Source organism: Carassius auratus, chromosome 8 (genome assembly GCF_003368295.1).
Source record: "Carassius auratus strain Wakin chromosome 8, ASM336829v1, whole genome shotgun sequence".
Taxonomy (NCBI): Eukaryota; Metazoa; Chordata; class Actinopteri; order Cypriniformes; family Cyprinidae; genus Carassius; species Carassius auratus.
The window spans coordinates 24,742,336-24,764,937 of NC_039250.1; the positions used below are offsets into that span (position 1 = coordinate 24,742,336).

General features: G+C 37.0%; 2 protein-coding genes, 1 long non-coding RNA gene and 1 pseudogene across 4 annotated transcripts in view; 3 read left to right on the forward strand and 1 right to left on the reverse strand.

Moving 5' to 3' along the window:
* Window positions 1-1,725, forward strand: part of LOC113106840 (deoxyribonuclease gamma-like) — a 2,226-nt pseudogene extending 501 nt beyond the window's left edge.
* A 1,957-nt stretch (window positions 1,726-3,682) lies between these two features.
* LOC113106841 (uncharacterized) lies at window positions 3,683-5,622 on the forward strand. Its single transcript, XM_026268855.1, has 3 exons — window positions 3,683-4,955; window positions 5,052-5,118; window positions 5,244-5,622. Exons 1-3 carry the CDS (start codon window positions 3,683-3,685, stop codon window positions 5,620-5,622), a joined length of 1,719 nt encoding a protein of 572 aa, XP_026124640.1.
* Window positions 5,623-6,095: 473 nt separating this feature from the next.
* LOC113107765 (uncharacterized) lies at window positions 6,096-6,708 on the forward strand. Its single transcript, XR_003292710.1, has 3 exons — window positions 6,096-6,167; window positions 6,254-6,373; window positions 6,585-6,708. It is a non-coding gene; the product is annotated as an uncharacterized LOC113107765 (long non-coding RNA).
* A 1,303-nt stretch (window positions 6,709-8,011) lies between these two features.
* The window catches only part of LOC113107764 (potassium voltage-gated channel subfamily KQT member 2-like), a 28,796-nt gene continuing 14,205 nt past the window's right edge, over window positions 8,012-22,602 (reverse strand). Inside the window, exons 5-16 of one of the 2 annotated variants that reach the window (XM_026270464.1) lie at window positions 21,329-21,457; window positions 20,867-20,977; window positions 20,678-20,773; window positions 20,303-20,397; window positions 20,103-20,165; window positions 19,516-19,545; window positions 17,245-17,429; window positions 16,272-16,319; window positions 13,779-13,878; window positions 12,625-12,756; window positions 9,527-9,644; window positions 8,012-8,728 (exon numbers count right to left, since the gene is read on the reverse strand). In XM_026270464.1, the coding sequence (XP_026126249.1) occupies window positions 8,012-8,728; window positions 9,527-9,644; window positions 12,625-12,756; window positions 13,779-13,878; window positions 16,272-16,319; window positions 17,245-17,429; window positions 19,516-19,545; window positions 20,103-20,165; window positions 20,303-20,397; window positions 20,678-20,773; window positions 20,867-20,977; window positions 21,329-21,457 (1,824 nt within the window). The remainder of the gene's footprint in view (window positions 8,729-9,526; window positions 9,645-12,624; window positions 12,757-13,778; window positions 13,879-16,271; window positions 16,320-17,244; window positions 17,430-19,515; window positions 19,546-20,102; window positions 20,166-20,302; window positions 20,398-20,677; window positions 20,774-20,866; window positions 20,978-21,328; window positions 21,458-22,602) is intronic. The other variant, XM_026270465.1, reaches the window with a different exon arrangement.

Sequence of the window (22,602 nt, forward strand, 5' to 3'; positions counted from 1 at the left end):
TGAGAATATGACTAAAAATTAAATGTCCTCACTGATTATCATACCTGTCCAACGAATACAATGAACAAAATGGCTTATTTTAACAAAGATAAAGAATAATTGAGAATATGAATAATTTTATAAACCAATAAATAAAACATTTTGAACTTGTAGATCATTTCTCGCTGTGACCTGAGTTTGATTCAGGAAGTTCGAGATTCTAGAGGCGAAGCTGTACCTGCACTGTTGATGAACCTAAACAGGTATATTCACTGCATTTACTGACACACGTGACACACGCCTAATGTGTCATATAATAATGTTTTCATTTTCCTTCCTCCAGATTTGACAAATCTCACATTTACACACATTTAGAGAGCAAAAGAATGGGGAAGAAAACATATAAAGAGCAGTATGTGTACATTTACAGGTAATGTGCGCTGTCACTAACACATTGTAAGTGATCGTCTGTGAACATACTGTACCTGAATTTTGCAAACACCAGGAGTGATGATGATAAACTTCTGTATTCACAGAAAAGACATGCTACAGGTGCAAGAGCAATACCAGCACCCAGAGTTCAACGAGAGCACAGTATTCGCCAGAGAGCCGTTCATCATACGGATCCATTCTCCAACTACCTGTACGTCATAAACGCTCCACAGAGCATTTCTAGTACCACCAAAATAGCACATTAGATCTCAGATGCATTCATATTGAATCTGACTGGTTGCATTATCTTACAGTGGTGAAGAACTTTGTCCTTATCGGTCAGCACACCTGTCCTAAGAGTGCAATGAAAGAAATGGAGGGACTGTATGAGGTCTTCCAAACAGTCAGGAAGAAATGGAAAACTGAGGTACACGAAAATCATTAGATAAAATTATAGATTGTATATTCATTCCTAGATTCTATTTCATTTCTTTTTTTGCCCTTCTGATCTAGAATGTGATGTTTCTGGGGGACTTAAATGCAGCTTGCAGCTATGTTACCAATAAAGGACTGAAAAACGTGCGTCTCAGGAGTGACCCAAAGCTCCACTGGCTGATCAGAGATGAACAAGACACTACAGTGCGTGAAAAAACACGCTGCGCTTATGACAGGTCTGACTTTCTTATAGCATACCAATCCAGTAACCACAGGAACAATAGAGTGCTACATGGATGGCATAATTTCGAAGACCAACCCAAAGGTTACCATTACACCAGTTCCTTAGTATTGACTTTTGGATTATTCCAGAAAACAAGCTCTATTCTAACTCTATTCTTTCACGTTTTGATCAGAGAAAAATACAGTCACCAGAAGTAAAAAGCCCAAGTTTTAGGACTCATTCCTGCAGCACTCTATAGCATTCTCAGTCTAAACTACAACTTTACAATGGTATACTAGTCAATGTTAGATGGTCTAATAGTAGAATCTTTGTGGAAACCCCCTTTAGGATTATTATTCATGGCAAAGAACTAATTTCTGGAATAGTTCCGGAATCTGCTCTACCATTCAACTTCAAAGAAGAATTCAATCTATCTGAGGAAGAGGTAAACAGTACAGCAAAACAGAGTTCATTCATAGAACTGCGTCAAATGTATTATAAAATCTTTGACATTTTTTGCCTCTAGGCTTTGGAAGTCAGTGACCACTATCCTGTCGAGGTGGATCTGAAATCAAACCATCGGCTACCTCCTGCGTCATGAACTGTGAAATGAAAATCTCTGTTAATATGACCTACAAAGTATCAATTCTAATAGTATGATAGTGATCATTTACCAGTTCAGTGTCCAATACCACATGTGCAGCATGTACAATTATTACACACATTTACTGTGTTGTCATGCATGGAAACATCAGCATCAGAAAACATAAACAACTGTTTAAGGCTCTGAACTGATAGAAAATCTGAATAGATAATGGAAAGTAAAAGCTTATATTTTTTCATCATATATTTTATTATGCTGTTTTCAGGAAAAACGAGCTGTTTAATACACTATTTATGCCATTTTTTCTAAATGATCATTCATTAATATTATGTGTACAATTATTTTTTAATAAACTTTGGATTTATGGTGTCTTTGTGCTTTGCTATAGTGTCCTATATTGAAGTTGCTAATAGTCAAAGTTAAATAATAAGCACAGTGTCCTCATATTTCCAGTCACACCATTTTAACTGAAATTCTAGGGAAAAAAAACACAAAACGGTCATACTATATACACATGAAAGGGTCATGATTAGTCAGGTTGCATGTTTTGATCAAAAGGAGTCGAAACTATGCTCTTGTGTTCTTTCATTCTGTAATTTTACTATAAAATCGACGTAAACGCAGCACTACAGTGGCTCACTTAAAAAGAAACCTCTCAGAATGGATATCAAGCATCTAGTTCATTTTGATAACATTTTACATTATCTGATGGAAAGCCATAGCAGCGTTTTGAATAAAATTGGCATGTGACTCATGCGGAGGATGTATCAATTTAGAGGAGATGTGTGGTGTGCTTGTGCTTCTCAACCACAACCTACAAAATGTCATACAAGACTGCGTTCCTGCTGCACTAACCCACTCACACACACACACACACACACACACACATAAAAGATGTAAATAATAGTAATCAAGCAAATATAAGTTGACATATTTGATAAGTTAACTTTTGTTATTTAAAAGTGTTGATTTAAATCGTATGTTCATGTGACTGTTTTATTTTGTTTAGTAAATTCTGTGTTGATGTTCTTGTTAGCATGACCCTGTTTAAACAGGAAGCAGCTATGACACAAAGCAGTACGTAACACACACTCTCATTTTGTCAAGTGTTAAAACATTCAGAGTGTCTGTCATGTTTGAATCTGATTTGTCTGTATGGGATGAAATGAAACACTTTCCACCTCCTGCTGTGTCAACAACAAGATGGATCAAAACATGGCTGATATTCTCAACGATGCATTCAAAGGTAAGAACACTTTTTGTATAATGTACATTTGCGCATATCATATCAAATGATCTCACTACTAAACTGTGGTATTCCATAAATATTCTGGGTTGAGGAATGCAATTTCACCTATTTAAAAGAAAAGTCCATAAAAACATCAGTGTACCATGCTGCATTTTGTGTATTGATTTTCACAGGTGTTTAGCACGTTTGTATTGCGCATTGATGAGATGTGTTGTGTTTAAAAGTTAAACTTTACAGAATAGGTACTGGTATTTTCTACCAGGATGTGATCTGTTTTTATACTGATTTTTTTCTTACAGTGTAATAAGTACTGATGTGTGTACTCCTTTATTTTATTTTATAGAAACCGAGGCAAACTTTGAGCATCTGAACTTTGATGATGACACAGCAACCGCACACAGCATTAATGTACTTCAAAATAAGCCAGACATGGAGGAGGACTCTGATTCTGACTTAGATTTAGAGTGGACGAATAGGGAAGAGGAAAACTGAGCACTGTTTTGAAAACAATAGGAACTTCTCTTTAGATGAACAAAGCTCGAAGGCAGGATCTACGCTTTGTGGTTCACGGGATGACAACGATGCAGTCGAAAATAAGACACAAACCCAAAACCAGCAATTAAGCTTGCATGAAGAGGATTGCAGAGAGAATGAATTTGAGATACATGAAGATATCCATCAAATTAACAAGGAACAAGCTGAAGATGTCAATGTGCTGGAAATGGTTCTCCCAAAAGGAACTCAATATGGTCTGGATACAATGAGCACATGGACTCAGGAGGAGACCACATCTCATCTCCTGGCCTCCCAGATGGTGGATAAAACCGAAAATGAGTGCTCAACATTAAAAGAGGAAAGAATGGAGCCTGACAGCACTGAGGGATATGTCCTTCATCATGCACCAGATGATAAGCAGCTCAATCATTTAAGTGCCATACAGTCAACATTGCAAGACAACAGTGCATCAGCTGAGGTTGAGTCTATGGATGAAATAAAAGAGTTTACAGAAGAAGATCATGAGGACCATGAGAGAGACGAGGAAGGTTTAGCAGAGTATCCCTCTGATCTGTCTCAAACTGACAGTGGGGACAGCAGTGAAGGACAACCCGATCAAATGGACACCAAACAAGCTGAGGTGCAGGCTGTAGGCCCAGAAGAACATCTCCAGCCATACAGTGTTGTAACTTCAAGGAAAGATGATGATGTCCAAAAGAAAGCTGAATGTATGGATCCTGCACACATGCTCACTCATGTCAAGAATGAAGATCTGTATGTGGAGACAACAACTGGGAAATCCGATGATGACATCTCATTCCAGTCAGATGTTGAATATCATCGCGAGATTTCAAACACTGGGGAAAGTTCTGATTATGGGATCTCGGAGAATTTCAAATTCAATTCCAATGAATCCTACATGAATGAGCAGCCGGACTATGACAGTGATTTCAGCAGTGATGGGGACGACTACTGCAAAAACCAAGAAGATACACCCGATTTCATTTCACATACTGACACAGAGGACAAAAACACACACACCTTCACGAAGGACTTTGCTACAGACTGGCACAGTGTTGAGCACGAAGGAGTGGATGGGGTGGGCAAAGATAGCTTCAAACCAGAGATGTGTGATGTAGAAGGTTTATCAAGTATTCCAGCATCTCGTGGAACTGTAGTGGAAGATTCTTCTGAGACTGATTCACCTGAAAACATAAGTGTTGCGGAGTCACATCCATCAGTGGAAACAGACCAGAACAACAGAGAACATAACAGTGAACATTCAGAACTTTCAGAAACTGGAGACGTAAATATCAACACTCTGTTACCCGGGATGTTTTGGTCCCAGGACATTCTGAAGCTCGATGAATATGACTGGGACATTAATGGAGGAGAGGTGATCTGTGATGAGGAGGACAATTACCTGGAAGAGCTGGAGAATGATGAGGAAGACACCGAGAGAGACTGGGAGAAAGAAAAGGCAAGAATTGAAGCATTTAACAGATACTACGAGTCTGTCGAAGACGAGGAAACCAAGGGTAAATGCTCATTTGTGAACCATCTTAACTTACCACAATTTTATTAAAATCAATTTTTTTTAATTTTGGTAAATTCTTACCCAACAACAACAACAGGGAGGAGCCACAAAGTGACATTTTGTTTGGAGCCAGAATCCTCTCAGTATGAAGAGGATAGTTACAGGTAAGACACATTTCAAGATTTGACAATTGAAAAGGAAAGTTTTGTTTTGTGTTACATACATATCTTATACTTAAGTGCACCATACAAGCTCATAAATTCGATTTGCATGTGATATTTCCACACAGCAGTGAAGAGGAACCGAGCACAGTAAGTTGCATCAGTGAGTTGCATCCTCCAGAGTCCAGTTCAATCAAACGAGACCAAAGCAACGAGGAAGACAGCCGTGAACCCTCACACATCATAGACAATATCAGCGCCCTTCTGATGGATGAGGACAACATGAAACTTGAGGATTATGACTGTGATATTAATGAAGAAGTTCAAGTGAACTCAGGTACAATGATCGGTGATGATGATTACGATTTCCTGGAGATGCTGAAAAGTGAAATAGAGAGGGAAATGAAGCAGGAACAAGCGAGAACTGATGCATCTAACAGATATTATGAAGAGGAACAAAATGAGGGTAAGTGTGACATTTACTATAGAATTTCACAGCCGTTCTAAACTTTGGGGGTCAGTAAGATTAGTTTTAAAGAAATTAAAACTGAATATTTTATTCAGCAAGGATGCATTAAATTGATCAAAAGAGACAGTATACGTTTATAATACTACAAAAGATTTCAAATTCAAATAAATGCTATTCTTTCAGAATCCAGAAAATATTGATTATGATTAAGTTGAAATATTTTCAACATTGATGTTGAAAATACTAAGAAAGGACTCCCAAATTAGCTATATATATTGCTGGGAAAATAGTTTTTGTAGCTCAAATGGTGTTAGTATCAAGATCTTGGGTTCAGATAAAAATGCCTTCTAAATATAAATATGTGCGTCACTCTTAACAGTCACAGACAGGACCCACAAAGTAATGTTAAGATTTCGCCAACAATCTTCTCAAAACGAGGAAGATAATGACAGGTAAGATGGATTTCATTCAGCTTCAATAGCATTCATATTTCAGCTTTGTAAGCTTGCGTTTTATGTTGTCCTGCAGCAGTGAACAGGAATCAAACACTGAAGATGACACTGTCAGCATCCTGAAGACTGAGGTGAGAACATCAGATCATCAAGCAAACTATAAAATGATCAAATAATAGTAACCAGTCATTGTCTTACTGCTATCCACATGATTCAGGAGCAAAGTGATTCTGATGAACCAACCGAGAGACGCTTGTACACAGGAAGGTACAAAGTCTTATCAAAGGGGTTACAGAAGGCAGACAAGCAGCTGAAGGAACAACCCAAGAGAAATAAGGTAAATATGAATTGAAATATGAAAAACAACATGCTCACGGTACGCTTTATGTATAAATTGTGTTCATATTTTTCATAGAAATGTCAGTTCTGATCCTGTCATTATTAATGTAGAATTTAAGTTCCTCTATCAGCCTTGAGCACAACAGCATTAAAGTCATTAATAAATAAAGCCAATAATCTAGCCTAACTCTGTTTTGACCTCTCGATAGTGTCTTGCCCTGCTGCGTTCAGTGCTAGCAGTGGGTCTAGTGACGACGGTGGGTGTGCTGTCTTACTGGTGGGCCTCAGAAAACCTGGACTGGATCTACTGAATTCAAAACACACACACACACACACACACACACACACAAAGAAATCAAGGCCTCTGCAAGTATGATAGAGAAACCATTGCATAAAGCCATGCAAAATCTCATGACACGGACAAACCAGAAGTCTGAGACAAAACCAACTTTATTTCCTTACAGTGTGCAACCTAATATTGTAATGTTTGAACAGCGCTTTGAAAAATGTGCATATCTTTTAACATGATTATCCCTGTTTTCTTATGTAAACCACATCTAAATAGATTAATCTTCCTCCTTTTTACTAGGAAAAGTGCTACATTTGCAGACATATGTGGTCTCTGGGCCCAACAAGAAACCTGGACAAACAAGTGGTTTCAATGTAAAACTGACCTTGAAAAACAAAACAAATAAATACAATTGATACATTTTCAATTCCTTCATCCCTGACTATATCTGACTGCAGCTGAAGGGACTTTCTTTCATTGCTATCTCATTTGTCGTCCTATTAGGTTGTCAACAAGCTATATTCCATAAACATGCCATGCAGTTAATGTATTTTTAGATCTGTTTATTATTCAGTGCCTTCTTCACTACAGCATAAAACATGATATCATAGTGCAGCTTACCAATTCTAGAAAATTAAAACTGATTGCATACAATGGCATGGATATTTGTCCTCTGATCATCACCAGGGTTCCTGAAATATTAATAGCTCCTCCAAAAGTATGTGTCTCTCTCCATAAGTGTTTTCACTTTAGCTATAAAGCTATTGAATGTAGCTATAAAAAATTAATTCATCTTTCCATTCTACAGAGATAAGAAATGTAAGAGGGAAAAGAACCTGTATTGCATGCTCAGCTTTCTGCCTTCTTTTTCTTTGGCTGAATTAATTTTCTCCAAAGGAACCTTTCATTTTAAAATGTTAATTAAATGCTTACTACAGACACATGCCCTGATTAACTACTCGTTTTCATAACAGTCTCATAACGCATTTCAGGAAAAGACAATGTAAATAAATAAATAAATATCTCATGAATTAAAATTACAGTTTAAAGGTAAAGTGCATTTGATACTACATTAGCTGTGGTGACTACGCAAAGTAATAAAGACGAGGTGCCTTTTTAATTTCCATGCCAGTAATTGAATACACACAATCTCCTTAGCCTCCATGTTTGGGGTCTTTTTTTAATTGCAGTGTTTATGATTCATTCTCGATTCTGTGGCATCAATGCAGTTGGTAATCACTCCCACATTTTTGTTTTTCGACAATGAAAATGATTCACTCCATCAAATGGCCACATACACATCCATCAGCTACATCCAGGATACTGGTCCATTAAACAAACTCCAAACTATTTCAGACCAGGCCACATCCTGTCACTGAAAGGCCCCTCTCCAGTAAACGAAAGAGGAGACGGCGCTCCCGGCGTATAGAGGTCAGAGTCTGTATCCGACTCCCCTTCAGCCAGATTAGGCCTAAGATGGGTGCACGGTGTCCCGCCGCCTCTACCAAAAAGCCCCAGTCTCACCGGTGGCACATAATCCTCTTCCCTGGCCTGAGAAATGCTAAAGCCGCTAAAAGAGCGCTCCAGTTCCTCATGGTCCACTGAGGGAATAGAGAGGGACGTGTCACTCTCAATGGCCGTCTGCTGCTGGACAGATTTCCTGGACCTACGTGAGCGGCTGCTGTCCCCGATCTCATGGAATGGTGGAGGCGGGAGGCGGTACAGCGAGGGGTCGTCAGTGCCTATTGGTGAAACTCCTCGGCTGTTGTTCCAGAGAGGCACATTGAGGGGATGGTCATCCTGATGATGCCATGAGACAGAGGGCCGACATTGGCTATCAGTGGGAGTCCCGTTGGGACCAGGATGGACAGGGGACACACTCTTTTTATCCTCATCCTCTTTCTCATCCTGTGCTTTCTCACTCTTATCATCAGGGCTGTGGTAGGGAGGAGCAGGGTAAGGGATTTTAAAGCCTAGGAGGGCTTCGGTCTCAGATCGTGGGATGCCCATATGTGTGGTGTACATGCTGACCAAAAAGTTGAGTTTGAGATCCATTGCCCCCACCTGCACAAGGAGAAACAGTGAAGTCCTTTAGCACTGACATATACATATGCAGCTAAAGTTTACCGTCTCTCAGAGAGCGGCTCGGAAGAGAGGGGCAGGGTGAGCAGAGCTCATTAGCATTTAAAGCGGCATGCAACAAAACGGCTTGCTCTTGAAAGAGCTATTTTTGACCAGGTAAAAAGGTGTTGTTTTATACAACCATTGAGAAATTTTAACCACAGTATGTTATAGACTTTTCATTAAGACCCTAAAGAATCATATCAACTTGTGGAAAATGGGCATTCGATGACCCCTTTAAAGAACCTTTCAGGAAAATAAACATTTTCTTTTTAATGGTGTGAGCACACCAAACACAAAGTGAATATTCTCATCGCATTATTCCTCTAGATTACTTGTGGGATGTTTTTTTCCTCACCTGTGAATAAAAACATGCCATAATGATCTCTTCCATTTTTTTATACAATCAGACATGTCAAAAAGCTTTTCGCTTATTGGCTAGCATTACAACACGTTATGAGAACTTTCTACATAAGTTCAAATTTTACAACTTGAGCATAAGATGTGTTTGAGGCGTATATTGTGTGTTTGAGAATTCATTTCTCTTTGCATCTTTGCATTGACTTTATATGTAATCTACTCATGCAAATAATTAAATTAGCTTTTGGTGGAATGTTCTGTGGAATGGAAAGGTCCCAAGGATGCTAAATGTTCTTTATGGAACCAAAGACTCTAATAAAGGACCTTTATTTAAAGGGTGTACTGTCCTCCACTAAATGAACTTGATGTAACATACTTCACCTGCTTTTCCATCTTGTTCAGACGTCCCATCATGCTTGGGTCCTCAGCCATCTCCGTGTCGCTTTTGGGCTTGTCCTTTTCTCCTGCCGTGGCTCCCTTTCCCACAATCTGGTCCACTCTAATGATCCAATAGACCATCACTTCGACACATAGTCAATACACCCTCATCCACACTGAGATTCAGTGGTTAACTGTGCACTGTACCTTGTCAAGTTAACAGAAATTAGCTTTATGGAGGAGAACTCAAGCATGCGAATGCAAACATAGGACAGCAAACTGAAATAAGAGGGAAGATGATTGACGCCTGATTTGCTGAAAGTGAATATTTGCCATATTGCATGCTGCATGCAATACTGCAAAGTTGTTGATCAGCATGCATTTGTCAGGGACTTGGGACTTCACAAATCAAGATGACTCTTGGAATCTTAGAAATGTGACTCTTTCAAAGCTGCAGCATTACACTTAGATGAACGCTCACAATACTGCAGTGAAAACACGTGTCTTTGCAAAGTTATTGACATCAGTGTTGAGGAGAAACTAACTAAAAATTAAGAAAAAAATAAATTAACTACCTTTTTCAGCATGGAAATCTGATTAATCTAGTAAATAATTTGTCCTAAAAGGCCTCATCTACCAAGTTTGATTCTTTCAATTAAATCTTTCTACTATATATATATATATATATATATATATATATATATATATATATATATATATATAAGTTGTGCTGTCAAAATTAGCATTAATACAGGTGATTAATTTTTACAGTTTAACGCAGTTAATGCATGGCCGACGCTAGGGTTGGCCACCCCACTCACAACTGCTTCTGTCTCTTTTCTTGAAAAGGATTGCATTTATTTAGACACAGAAGGTCTATATGACCACATCAAATGGGAGACTTTTCAGATGTGCACTCCAATTCACCTCAGCATCAGATGCAAGTCAGTTGAAATCGCGAGAGAACTGTGGTCAGATGAGATGTTGACAAGCCATATGTCAGTAAAAATACATTTTACTGTGCTGTCAGCCGTTATACTGTGCTCGTAATACATGCTCTTCGATTGCACACACAATTATGACGGAACGCACTGTAGTCTCTATCATTTCTTATTAAAGTGCTTCACGTTCAGCAGCAAGCTCTTAAAGTAATAGCAGCCAAATAACCTAATAACCCAGCTGTGCTGTGACATCTGTTAATCAAAGAACAAAAGAAAAAAATAATAACTTCTGTAGCTTTAAGGATTCATCTATATTTAATTTAGAATTTAGTGTTGATACCTTTATTTAATTTCTGTATATTTCCTACTTGCTGAAGGGCACAAGTAAATATGACATTTATTATAATGGATTTATGTGAAGATTGTTTTAAGTTCACTTAAATTATAAAGTTTATTTTTTTTAAGTCTAATAAATGTTAAAATTGATGGTTCTCAATTATACTGTAATGTTGGTATAGTCTAATCTTTTTGTTTTGTTATAGTTAACCAAAACTAAAGCTGAAAAGGAAATAAAATAACATTTAAATAAATGAATTATTTAATTACATTTATAAAAAACTTAACAAAAATGAAAAGGGCATAAGCACATAATAAATCAAATACAATTCTTAAACCAAACATATACAAATAAAAGCTATTTTTAAAATGTAAAGCTACAATAGTATATAAATACTAAAATAACTAATAGTAAAATAACACTGTCTGAAACTATCTAGCAAAATCTGTTAAATTGGTTTATGTAAATTAATAATAAAATAACTTCAATTCAAGTGCCTGTGCTACATATTTTGTCTACTTTTTTATAACAGAATATAGTGTTAAATTCTGTTGTTAGTTGCTATTATTTGTATATTAAATAATAATAATAATTAGTTTGGTACTGTCATCTTAATTGAGATTCATATTCATTTGTTCAAAAATCCTGTAAAATATCTCAGATTAAATTATAAATGATATCATCAGATAGTTTTATTTAGAAAGATTCTGTACCCTTAAAGTAGCTTCCCAACAATGTTAGTCAGACAATACTGCATCAATGGCAGGGTAATTGACTTACAGTATATAATAAATAATGTGGGGAATAAGGTGTGTGAAAAATAATCAAAAAAGGCACCGGGTTCCATGCCTTATGATGCTTTGTGTGTTACACACTGTACATTTAAGTTATTCTCTCTACTTTATACCCTGGGAAAACATGCACAGTTACACCCTTCCCCCGTTAAACAGACTGCATGGTCACACCATAGTGTGTTGAATTATTGTGCAGCAAAAACACTTTTTATTAATCATAAATTAACTTTTCATATGCTCGTTTCTAAAGCAGTGTGTTATTTATAGATTATTATATCTATCAAAAATGTAAATCTTTCTCAAGGTGAACAGAGAATAACCAATCAAGAAACAATCCAACCAGTTAGTGACAATAAACTGACACAACACTGCAGTTTTTAATCCAATGCTGTCCAATAATAAACCCATGCAGCCTGGGAAAGCTAATGGTGAATGATTACGTACTTCTTGTGGCGAGGGGTCGAGGGGGGAGGGGGACCCACAATCAAATCTATCCTGGCAAAGTACACAGAGAGAACATGGATACCAAGCATCATCAAGTAACACATGGAAACCACTCCCTGAACCCCAGTGAGGATCGTCGACAAATAAGAAAGAATATATTCCATACATGTCTGTTCACTTCTCACCCGCTTCTAGGAACAGTGTCTCATGTTTACATGTATGACAGAAATGGTTTTTGCTGTTGGAATATATCAGTATATGTGTGGATGTAATTTCACAACATATATGAGGCTTATTGTGAATCTGGAGAAGGAGTGAATCTGAATTCAAATCATTTTGAATGTGACACAAAAAAGAAACCCACTGTGAATGTGATTTTGATTGAGCAGTGTTGAAATCTCATCCTGCTTTAGAGTTTTGTTTAATCTTTCTGTAACATCACATACATTACCACCAGAGGGTGCTATTTACAATTCTGCTACAGCTCTTGCCAAATGCTGATTGACTACTGAAGCAGGTGGATCCTGTCACTGTTAGGTCACCGCAATGGTGAAAACTTTTATTCTAGACAGACTGAAGTCTTGCCTGGACTGAAGGTTTTTGATGCGTGACAGCATGTCCAGATGGCCTGCTGAATACTGCTCTATCACATCCATCACATCATAAGGCCTGAGGCTCTCTTTAAATCTCCTCTTAGACACCAGGAACCGCATAACACTGGGGAAGACCGAATAAGACTTTAATTAGGGTGTAACAGATCTAAAAATACAATTCAAAGCAATAATTACAGAATTTAAAGGGGTCATGAACTGAGAAATCAAAATTCCCTTGATGTTTCGAGATGTCATTGTGCTATAAAAAAAACATTCTGTACGTTTCAGAACTCAAAACCTTCTCATTAATCTAAAAACTGCTTATTTTGAAGCCAATCTACCAAAATGACAGGTTGTGCCACTTTATGATGCATCGCCTCCACAGAAGATGATAAACACCTGCCTCTACATCACTGTCAGTTTAGCCCCGCCCACCGATTCATGCACAGAGTGGCAAACGCAGGTCTACACAAAAACAAAATGATAAATTTATTTGATGATCTTCATTTTTAATGAAGTGCCAGACGGCACCAGTAAAAACTTGGTCCTTTGTTAAGTTTATATTCCCGCAGATTCACTTACAAACAAGCCACAGTTCGGCACAGGATTTTCAGAAAGATTGAAACTAAGAGACAATACTATTTCAAATATATCGGATGCGATGTCGCCCCTCACAAGAGTTAGTAACCGTTTTTATTGCGTGATCACTATTGCTTTGTCTGATATTACAGATCATTTGAGTGTTTATGTGTTTTTAACATTAGCAGTGTCCGGACGAAGACTGTCAAATATATATAAGTGTTATCCAATCATATCAGTGGCCCTTTACTGTACGTCCGAGTCTACAATCTGCCACGCTTATTCAAACAGAGCGTTCTGATGAGGGGGTAAAAAACAGTATTATTACTTCTAAATTATGAAGGTTTTTTTTTATTTAAAAATCTTGATAACATTAGTGGACATCAGAGAACAGTGCAAAATAAAAACAGACAGTTCATGAGCCCTTTAATAAACATTTGATTGTCCCAGCAGTTAAATTATTGTTTCAGCATTTTTGTATAATTATTATGCATAAATATTTTGTTATTTATTTCGCAAATATTTAAACCCCTAGTTTTTTCTAGCCCAGAGATTGGTGACTCTTACCAGATAGATCTGATGGTGACCTTGAGTCCCGGAGACAGATCCGGCGCAAACTCACAGGGGAAACCTCTGTCATCCCCAAAATCTTCTGGAAGACTTGCCTCTACAAAACACAAAACAACAGGCTGCTCCCAATGTAAAGAGTCCTAATGTTAACAAAGAACAGCCCTGTGACAAGATCAAAGATGACAGAAAACATCTGCCATGGCAGACATGCTCGATAAACTGCACTCCACGTTATACAACAGTTAGTTCCAGTTCTTGAGTTCGACTGGCTGAGCAGCGCTCCAAGAGTGATATTTACAGCAGTCCAACAGCACTGTGACTTTTCACTGTTAATATCACTCTGCCTGTCTGCATTCCCACCGAGTATCAAGTTGAAGTTGTGTGAAGTTTCTTGAAATAACATCTTATTTACAAAACTGTTGTATAAAATCAATATCACACTTGCAAATGATGATGTTGTTCTGAATATCAGCATGACTGTAGGAATGAGACTTTGCCTAGCTATGCTGAAATTCATTACAATAGTTGCTCGTGTGATATTGCTAGAGTAAAACCCATTATAGATCACCGTACAGGTTTGAAACGACATGAGTAAATGTAAAACATTTTGTGAGACTGTCCTTTTTAAAGCATATGGAATCCGAGAATGTCCTTGAGTAAGGCACTTAAATCACAAATTACCCCAAAGTGACATTCCTTGAAAAAAAAAATGCTAAATCACTAGTGAGATTTTCCCAAAACTGAATTTAATATATTCCACACTTCAGAAATGCTCAGGGGGAAAAAAAATAGATGAAAAAGAGTTGAGCACGGTCAAATTTCTGCGGCTGTGAAACTATATCCCTCCTGATCTCATGATCACTATGTCAGCATTAGTCAGAAGCTTCAGACATGCTTTTAATATTTCAATGTGCATTTGGAGCTGAAACAACAGTGTAACTCATGCACGCCGCACTTACCAGAACCTGCTAGCCTGAGCATTTACTGCAGTAGCACATGTGAGAGAAATGTTTGTCCACCTAACAAAATCTAACAAATTTCAACTCCCTGAAAAATGCTGGTTAACGTAAAGCTGGGACAAAAAAAGCTTAAATATTAGTACTACATGTGTCATCCTTATGCCATATGAATGAGGATGTGACAGCCGAAAAAGCATATCCTATTCAAATGACAGTAACAACCAGCTAGATAAAACTGCCGATTTCTGGAAACAAACTGGTTTCCTTCATAAGCTGAGAAATTCTTTCATGCAGGTTAGTGCAAAGTACTTGATGGAAAGTGTAAGTTGCAAAGTGTTTCATTAACACCTTCATGGAACACATTCTGTCATGGGATGAGCCTGAGACCGATCGTCTTTGCTCTACTGTCTCACTTCACGGTCATATGTTGACAGATAAGGCTAATATAGCTGCTGTAAAAACTATCCAAGCATCAGTGACAGAATTGATATTTTGCGTGATGCTTCAAGTGAGATGAAACTTCCAGCCAAGCGTTCATGACAGAGAGTGTTGGATGATGGGCAGATCTGTAAAGATATGCTGCAGTTTGGTAATTAAGGAGCCATATTTAAAACATGCATTGGGTATCTTTAGCAGACTGGTGTTGAGATTTTTTTGGACTAGTGCTAAAGAGATGCAGCCCCAGACAACATAGTTTGTCTTACTGATTAAGCCCTCAATCGCTGCCAAAATGGGAAGAGAAAAAGAGAAAATGTGAAAGATAGAGAGAAAGAAATAGAGAAAGAGAGATGAGAGAGAGAGAGAGATGGTCAAAGATGACAATGACTTCAACCATGCAACTGTATAACACATGGTGTCACTTATATTAGACTTCTTTTACATTATTTGCTTAGACATCATTATAAAGCACTTTCCATGAAAATCATATGCTTCATTGTCAAATGACTTCATTAAAAAAAAATAATAATAATAAAAATAATTGTTTTTCATTAATATAATTTGTCATGTCTGTTTTTTTTTTCCCAATACTCATTGTGGCATACCTATTATGAATTTTACTTTTAATAAATTATTTATTTATTTATTTATTTATGTCTGCTGCTAGTACAAAACAAAAGCACACATTTTAGAATTTTATTCCTATTTATTTATTTAAATGTCTACATTTTAATATTAGGGCTGCCAAAATGGCAAACCTTATAGAAACTGAATTGGACAGAATATGTTGTTTGCCTTTTTTTATATCATATTCATAGAAAAACCACAAACCCCAAATCCATTTCTCGTATTGCTTATGCTGTGGGGTCACTGCTACATATGTTATTTATACAAATTCATTTAGCTGAGGTCTGTGATACTGTTCATTAATTATCAAACACAATATTTTGTCATTTCTACCAGGTGGCATTTGCGAGCAGTTATTGCTGCATTAGTGTACTTACAGATTCAGATTTAATAAAGTCTACTTCTAAGAGAAACTGCTCTGTCATCTCTGTATGTTTTGGATCATATTTCTGGATCATGGCCTAACCTGGAGAACTCTTCATGGCGAAGTCCTCGTCTTGCAACTCAATCAGCACTTTATTTTTTCCAGTAGAGAGAAATGAGAGAGAAACTGGTGAGTGTGCAGGAAGTGAAATACATAAAATGGATCCATTTATATTTATATTTATATATATAATGAAGTTGAGCACTACAGAGTTATGCCAAGAGCATAAAACAGGTAATGAGAGTAATACGTCTCATTCATTGACCACCCAAAATACAGTTTAACTGACAGTCATTCCAGGGCAAATCAGCACATGCTCCTGTGCAAATTTCATTTAGCATGAAATCTTCAGCCGTTTACACTGTTGCCTGATTTGCAGTTCCTGTACTGAATCAGATACTAAACAATACAAATGCAGTAGCATGTGCAAAAAAACAACAACAATATCAGCAGATGCAATTGATTCTTAGTGAATTCCCACAAAGCATTTTCACCGTGCATGAAATATTTTGCGGGGATCGAGCGTCTAAGGGCATATAAACCCGCTCCTAACTTCAACTGAAAAGCCACAAATGGTATAGCATCCAAAAGCATCTTTAGACAATAATACAATGTTGCACTGCAAAACATGATTTGAAACATTATGTGTCAAAGCAAGGGGACTAAACTCATGAAAAAAAAGATCAGTTCTTCTTTTAGGCTATTTCTTTAAATAGAAACTCACACCTGCCGTCTTATGGATTCTAATGAATCGACTATCACTGACACCATCTTTTGTGCTGTGACACATTAAGCAATCTAGTGTGGCATCTGGTTCTGTGCCAGGAAATAACAAACTATTCTTGCTAGCTGCTAAAATCTCACTCCAAAAAAAACAAGAAAAGACACCTATGCAGAGTAAGTATGTAATGTACAGGTGAATGTACGTTTGGAAGCAGTTTACACTTTCCACTCACAATAACAGAGTGTGTATTCCAATATTCTTGTGTATGTGCACATAACAACATTCTCTGACCTTCAGAGTTCTGCCGAGAAGCTCCATCTTTCATTCTGAAAGCGTGCTTTGCTTTGTTCCGCTCTGTGAAGCTCAAGCTCTTGGTCACTTTGCTTGGACTCTCTTTGACTCCCTCCTCTGGCTTTGGGGTCTTCCCCCCGGTGCTCTTAGAGGGACTGCCTTTCTCTTTCAAGCTGGCCTTACGACTGCACAGCAGACACAATGAAGCACAACAAGACAAACAAAAAAAAGCAAAGGAAACAGACAAATCATCTTGAGCCCACACACTTAAAAGTATTTTTCCAGTGTGGAAACCATCCAGTGCTAAAAAGAAAATACCCAGTAAATTATATTAATGACCATACACTGCAGAAAAAAAGTATTTTTGTATGTCTAGCACTGATTGAAATTTCTGTTTTAGGCATGAACTTTTTTTGTAAGATTTATGCATTTTGTAAGATTTAAAAAAAGAGGGTGCTAATCAGAAAAGACAAAGAAATCACTTAATTCAGGACATATTCTCCCCAGTTTCTATAGCTGTACCTTTTTTTAAATTATATTATTATACAGAAATATATATGTATTTGTTTTTGCTTAAAAATTCACGTCACTGAATATGAGTCCATTCTACACATCTGTACAAATCTAACGCCCAGTACAAAATAAACAAACAAAATAACAAATACATAATTAAATACATAAAAATTCACATTACTAAGAAAATTATAAACTAAAACTAAGTGCAGATGGATTTCATAATTTCATAATTGCATGTTACAAAAAATATTAAAAGAACAACATATTTACTGATATGTAAATATTGCTTTAGGAATGTTCAGCTGAAGCCACTAAAAAGAAAACACTGAAATATAATAAATAATCAAATAACTGCTTGAGAATTCAGTTCTGTACATTTCTAAAAAGGACTGAAACATGTAATCTGTAAGCAATTTCACAACTGTACATTAAAACACATTTGAATTCCTTAGCAAACACTGAATGCATGGTTTCTGCATTCTTCTATTTTATTTAAGATCAGACTTACATGGGCAAAGATATGGATAATGGTGCTTCTCAGTCATGCAATGCAATCCACAACTTCAGGATGCAACAGCAGACCCACATGCTGCCACAGCGGACACTTTTCAACAACAAAGCAATGAAACACATGCATGTTGTCAGGCATGCTGAAAAATACACAACTGTTAATTAAACACCTTTTAAAAAACAGCCAAGTGAATAAATGAAAAAGTGAGAGACCCTAATACAACACAAGGCAGCTTGCAGAGGAGGATGGTCTTGTGGGATTGAGGTAAGAAGCAATGGGAAGTGCTTCCAGGTGCTAAGTGGGAAAGTTGATCCGCAAAGCAAAACTCTTTCAACAAAGCTAAACAAATGTCTGCATCTCTGGTTCAAACAAGACAACATTTTTAGATGCTGGAGAGCAGAACATTTCTCAGCCCACCTGAGCTGACGAGAGATATGAATGTGCACTATGCTGTATGTCACAAAATATGTTGCAATATTTCACTTGAGCCGATGATGATACACACTGAAGGAATACATTTAGAAATAGGGGGAAATCAAAGTCAGAAAGGAAAGAGATCAATTCAAATGCTGGAGAGAGAGAGAGAGAGAGAGAGAGAGAGAGATCTAGGCGTGCAGATGTTAGTATCTGTGTGCAACGGTACCTATTGCTTCTCGGGCAGCACCCACACAGGGTGTCTTTGTGTGAAATCTCACTACTGCGAATGTGGTTGGAGTGGGTCATGAGAGAGAAAAGATTATACAAGCAGTGGTCAAAAATGGTTTAGGCCATGTCCAAGTGTGGGACCTAAAATCAGAGTTATTCCCCCTTAAACCCCCTAAAAACAGCCAACACTGTTACACCGAATGAAATGAACGGAATGGGTCATAGGTTGCACTTGATTTTACAGGATTGCTATAGCAGGTATTTTACAGAGCAGACCACAAAAGTGTGATTGTTTTCTTTTTAATGAGATGTTCGTTCCTTTAAACTGCATTGATTATGATGTGCTAGTATGATACTAATTCATCTCCCTGTACAGTAAATACCACTTGAAGGTACTGTAGTATAAAGTGCAACCAGGTTGTCTTTGAATAACATTTGTGATTTCAAATGACTTCAAACACAGCGATACGGGCTGCTTTCTCATTTGAAGAATGATGATGGTGATCTGAAACTACGATTCTCTATGTGTCTGAATGAGTTTTTGATTGACGTGATTTGGGAAAAGTCAAGTTTCTATGGGATAATCCAGGGCAACAAACCTTGGAGTGACTTCTAGCTGCGAGTCCTTCCTTTAGAAAAACAGAAGCGATAAAGACAGGAGATTGAAGCAGGCAACACCACAAACAAACTTTTTAAACAGGAATTACATTCACAAATACAGTGAAGGCCAAAAGGCAGAGAGAATTAATGGAAATTCTGCCTTTTTTCATTTTTTCCATCCTTTTCTAATATATTTGTATTTTTATTATTATATTATCAGCATAATTTGAATGCAAATTATTAGCATTTCAGCTGCATAAACTACAATTTGTGTAAAGCCTATGTTTTCAAGCATGATGTGATCTAAAGAGCACTGGAAGCAAAAAAAAAAAAAAAAAAAAAGCATCTGACCATGTGCAAAAAAGTCACATAATCAATCACTTTGATTAATGAGCTAGAAATAGTGCTGAATCTGAAGAATTTCTTCTGCATGGTCATTAACTTTTCTTTGTTGCGCAAGATTTAAAACATTTGATTATTTACAGATTATCAGTGTGGTCTGAGACCCCTCTGAGATATGATAATTATAATATTATTTACATTGATATTTTAATATTTCAAATGCTCTTTAGTAAAATTACCAGACCTGAAACCAGATTTCCCCGTCAGGCTTCTTAATATGTCAAGCTGATTTACAGGAGGAATGAGTCTTTAAGTAGAGAAGTAAAATAGAAAAAACACGGTTGAGAATTCAAATAAATAGAAAAACAGCATATAAACGAGCAAGAATTGGGTCTTTAAAATACAGTATCTACAGTTACAGTGGTCTATAAGATGACTGGCTACCTGTACATTGGGACTGACACAGTCTGCTCATAAAAGTCCCATGTGGACAGCAGGTCTGTCCTGGAAAGGTTAGTGGCATAAAATCTCCAAGCTGCCTGAAGTGGGGGAAAAAATAACTGAAATTAACTTCTAAGATAGCACGACTTCCATAGTAATACATAACTATATGCAGTAACTACCAACATTTCAAGCCTTCGAAATCAAAGAAAACCTGATGAGAGTGAAAGTTAAAAGACGATCCTCATATATTTTTTAACATAGCAAAGTCAACATCAACTAAATATGAAAAGATATAAGTAAGCACATTTACAGACAGCAGAATGCTGATCCACTCGAAATGTGTGTGGTGTGAATTACACTCGTTCCAGGTCTGACCTGGATAAGAGATGCAGCAGGGTTACGACGCTTCTCAAAATGCTTCTGTCTGTGCTGCTCTTGAACCTTTAGAGCAAAGCCTGAGCCCAGGATACCCTGCAACAGAGAAAACAGTGCAGAAATACACCTGTTTGTGAGCCATGTCTGAAGTCAGGCACTAGAGATGACATCATATCGGTTTAAACTCACCGCAGGAAGAGCGAAGAAAGCTACACCGATCAAACTGAACATGGCAGCGATTAGACGCCCATTCCACGTGACAGGATACTTGTCCCCATAACCGATAGTTGTGAGAGTGATCTAGAGAATAGAAATCATTTTCCTTAACAATGGCATAGCTTATGTACTGTATATACTAATAATATAAGCTAGTAAGGGTTTAGGATGGTCATGCAGAGGTTATAATTTCAACCCATGTAGGGATCCTGTTGGGTCCTTGAGCAAAGTTTATGGAGTAATGTCCACAATTAGTTTACGCTAAGTTACTCTGGAGTGAAATTATCTGCCAAAGGAGCCTAAGAGGAGCTGCCAGTTCTTTTAGTGCACTGGTCCACTTGTGAAATGGATCTATGAGCAGTGTCTTGTTTCACTGTGTCTTATCTTCTCATTTTATCTGATTAGATGGAGCTTGGCTGAAGCTGTAGCACTTACCAGCCCCCACCAGAGGGCGTCAGCGTAGGTCTCGAACATCTCTGCATTGTCATCCTTCTCCACTGAGTACACCAAGAAAGATGCCAGGATAAGACAAAGGAATCCAATATACCACGCCGTAATGAGTTCCTACATTTAGAGATTCAGAAATGTTAGGAACATCAAGAACATCTGATGAATTTCTTACTTAAAATAATACACGCTAACTGCATGCAATCCCATATAAAGATCATTTTTCAAACTGCTCTCTGGATGCCTAAATAAAGAATTCGTCTGTGCCTTTTAGTCCACATCTTTTCCTTTGAGACCAGAAGTTTGAAGCTAGTAAGATTTTTAAATGTTTTAGAAAAAAGTCTTCAGTGTTCAGCATATCAGCATATCATAACCAGTGAAAAGAGTAATACTGCGAAATACTTTTACAACTGGAAAAATAAAGAGCTTTCTATTTGAATATATTTGAAATGTAATTCATTTCTGTAATTGTGGATTCCTGGAATGAATTCCAGAACTGAATTACTCCAATCTTCATGTCACATGATTCTTCAGAAATCATTCTAATATGCTGAATTGATTATCAAGAAACATATTCTATTATATCAAAGTTAAAACAGATGTGCAGCATAATATTTTGTAGAAACTGTGATACATTTTCAGGATTCTTTAATAAATAAAACGTTTAAAAGAAAACATTTATTTAAAAACTAATATTTTGTAACATATACTGGACCACATTTTGCAAAATAAAATGCTCTCTAAAATAATAGTGTCCCGCTACACAATACAATCTTTCACTGACCATCAATAGCAAGTAGCAAGCTATGGTTATGATGTAAATTAAAAGACTACTTCAAATGGTTTTGTCCAAATCTCTGAATACAGCAAAGAAATGTGCTTTCAAACCATTTCATGGGGTGCTTAAAGCCCTGAATAGTGTTAATAACTGCAGACTAAACGGAGTGATACAGTTTCTCCAGTAATAGAAACTAATAAATAGTAATGAATTTGCTGCCCACTGACCTGAATTGCAGACTGGTGGAAATATGTTCACTCAGTAACCTACTTAATGTGAACTTTAGCAGTCTCTGTCTTCAATTAGTACACATTAACTACCCATTCAGCACACAAATTCATAAGTAAACAAAAATAAACATTGGCGTATTGACAGACAATCAATACATGAAATGATCTGGTGTTTAACACTTTGTTCTAACTATCCACAGTTTGATACAGTGATTGTTTTGCATTGCACATAATTTCTGCTTTCAATGTGGACA

Bases quoted from the DNA above. Each gene is read 5' to 3' on its own strand.
- LOC113106841 (XM_026268855.1), top strand. From the start codon at position 3,683: ATGAGCACATGGACTCAGGAGGAGACCACATCTCATCTCCTGGCCTCC. The intron at 4,956-5,051 runs GTAAATGCTCAT...CAACAACAACAG, and splicing joins CGAAGACGAGGAAACCAAGG to GGAGGAGCCACAAAGTGACA. The intron at 5,119-5,243 runs GTAAGACACATT...ATTTCCACACAG, and splicing joins TATGAAGAGGATAGTTACAG to CAGTGAAGAGGAACCGAGCA.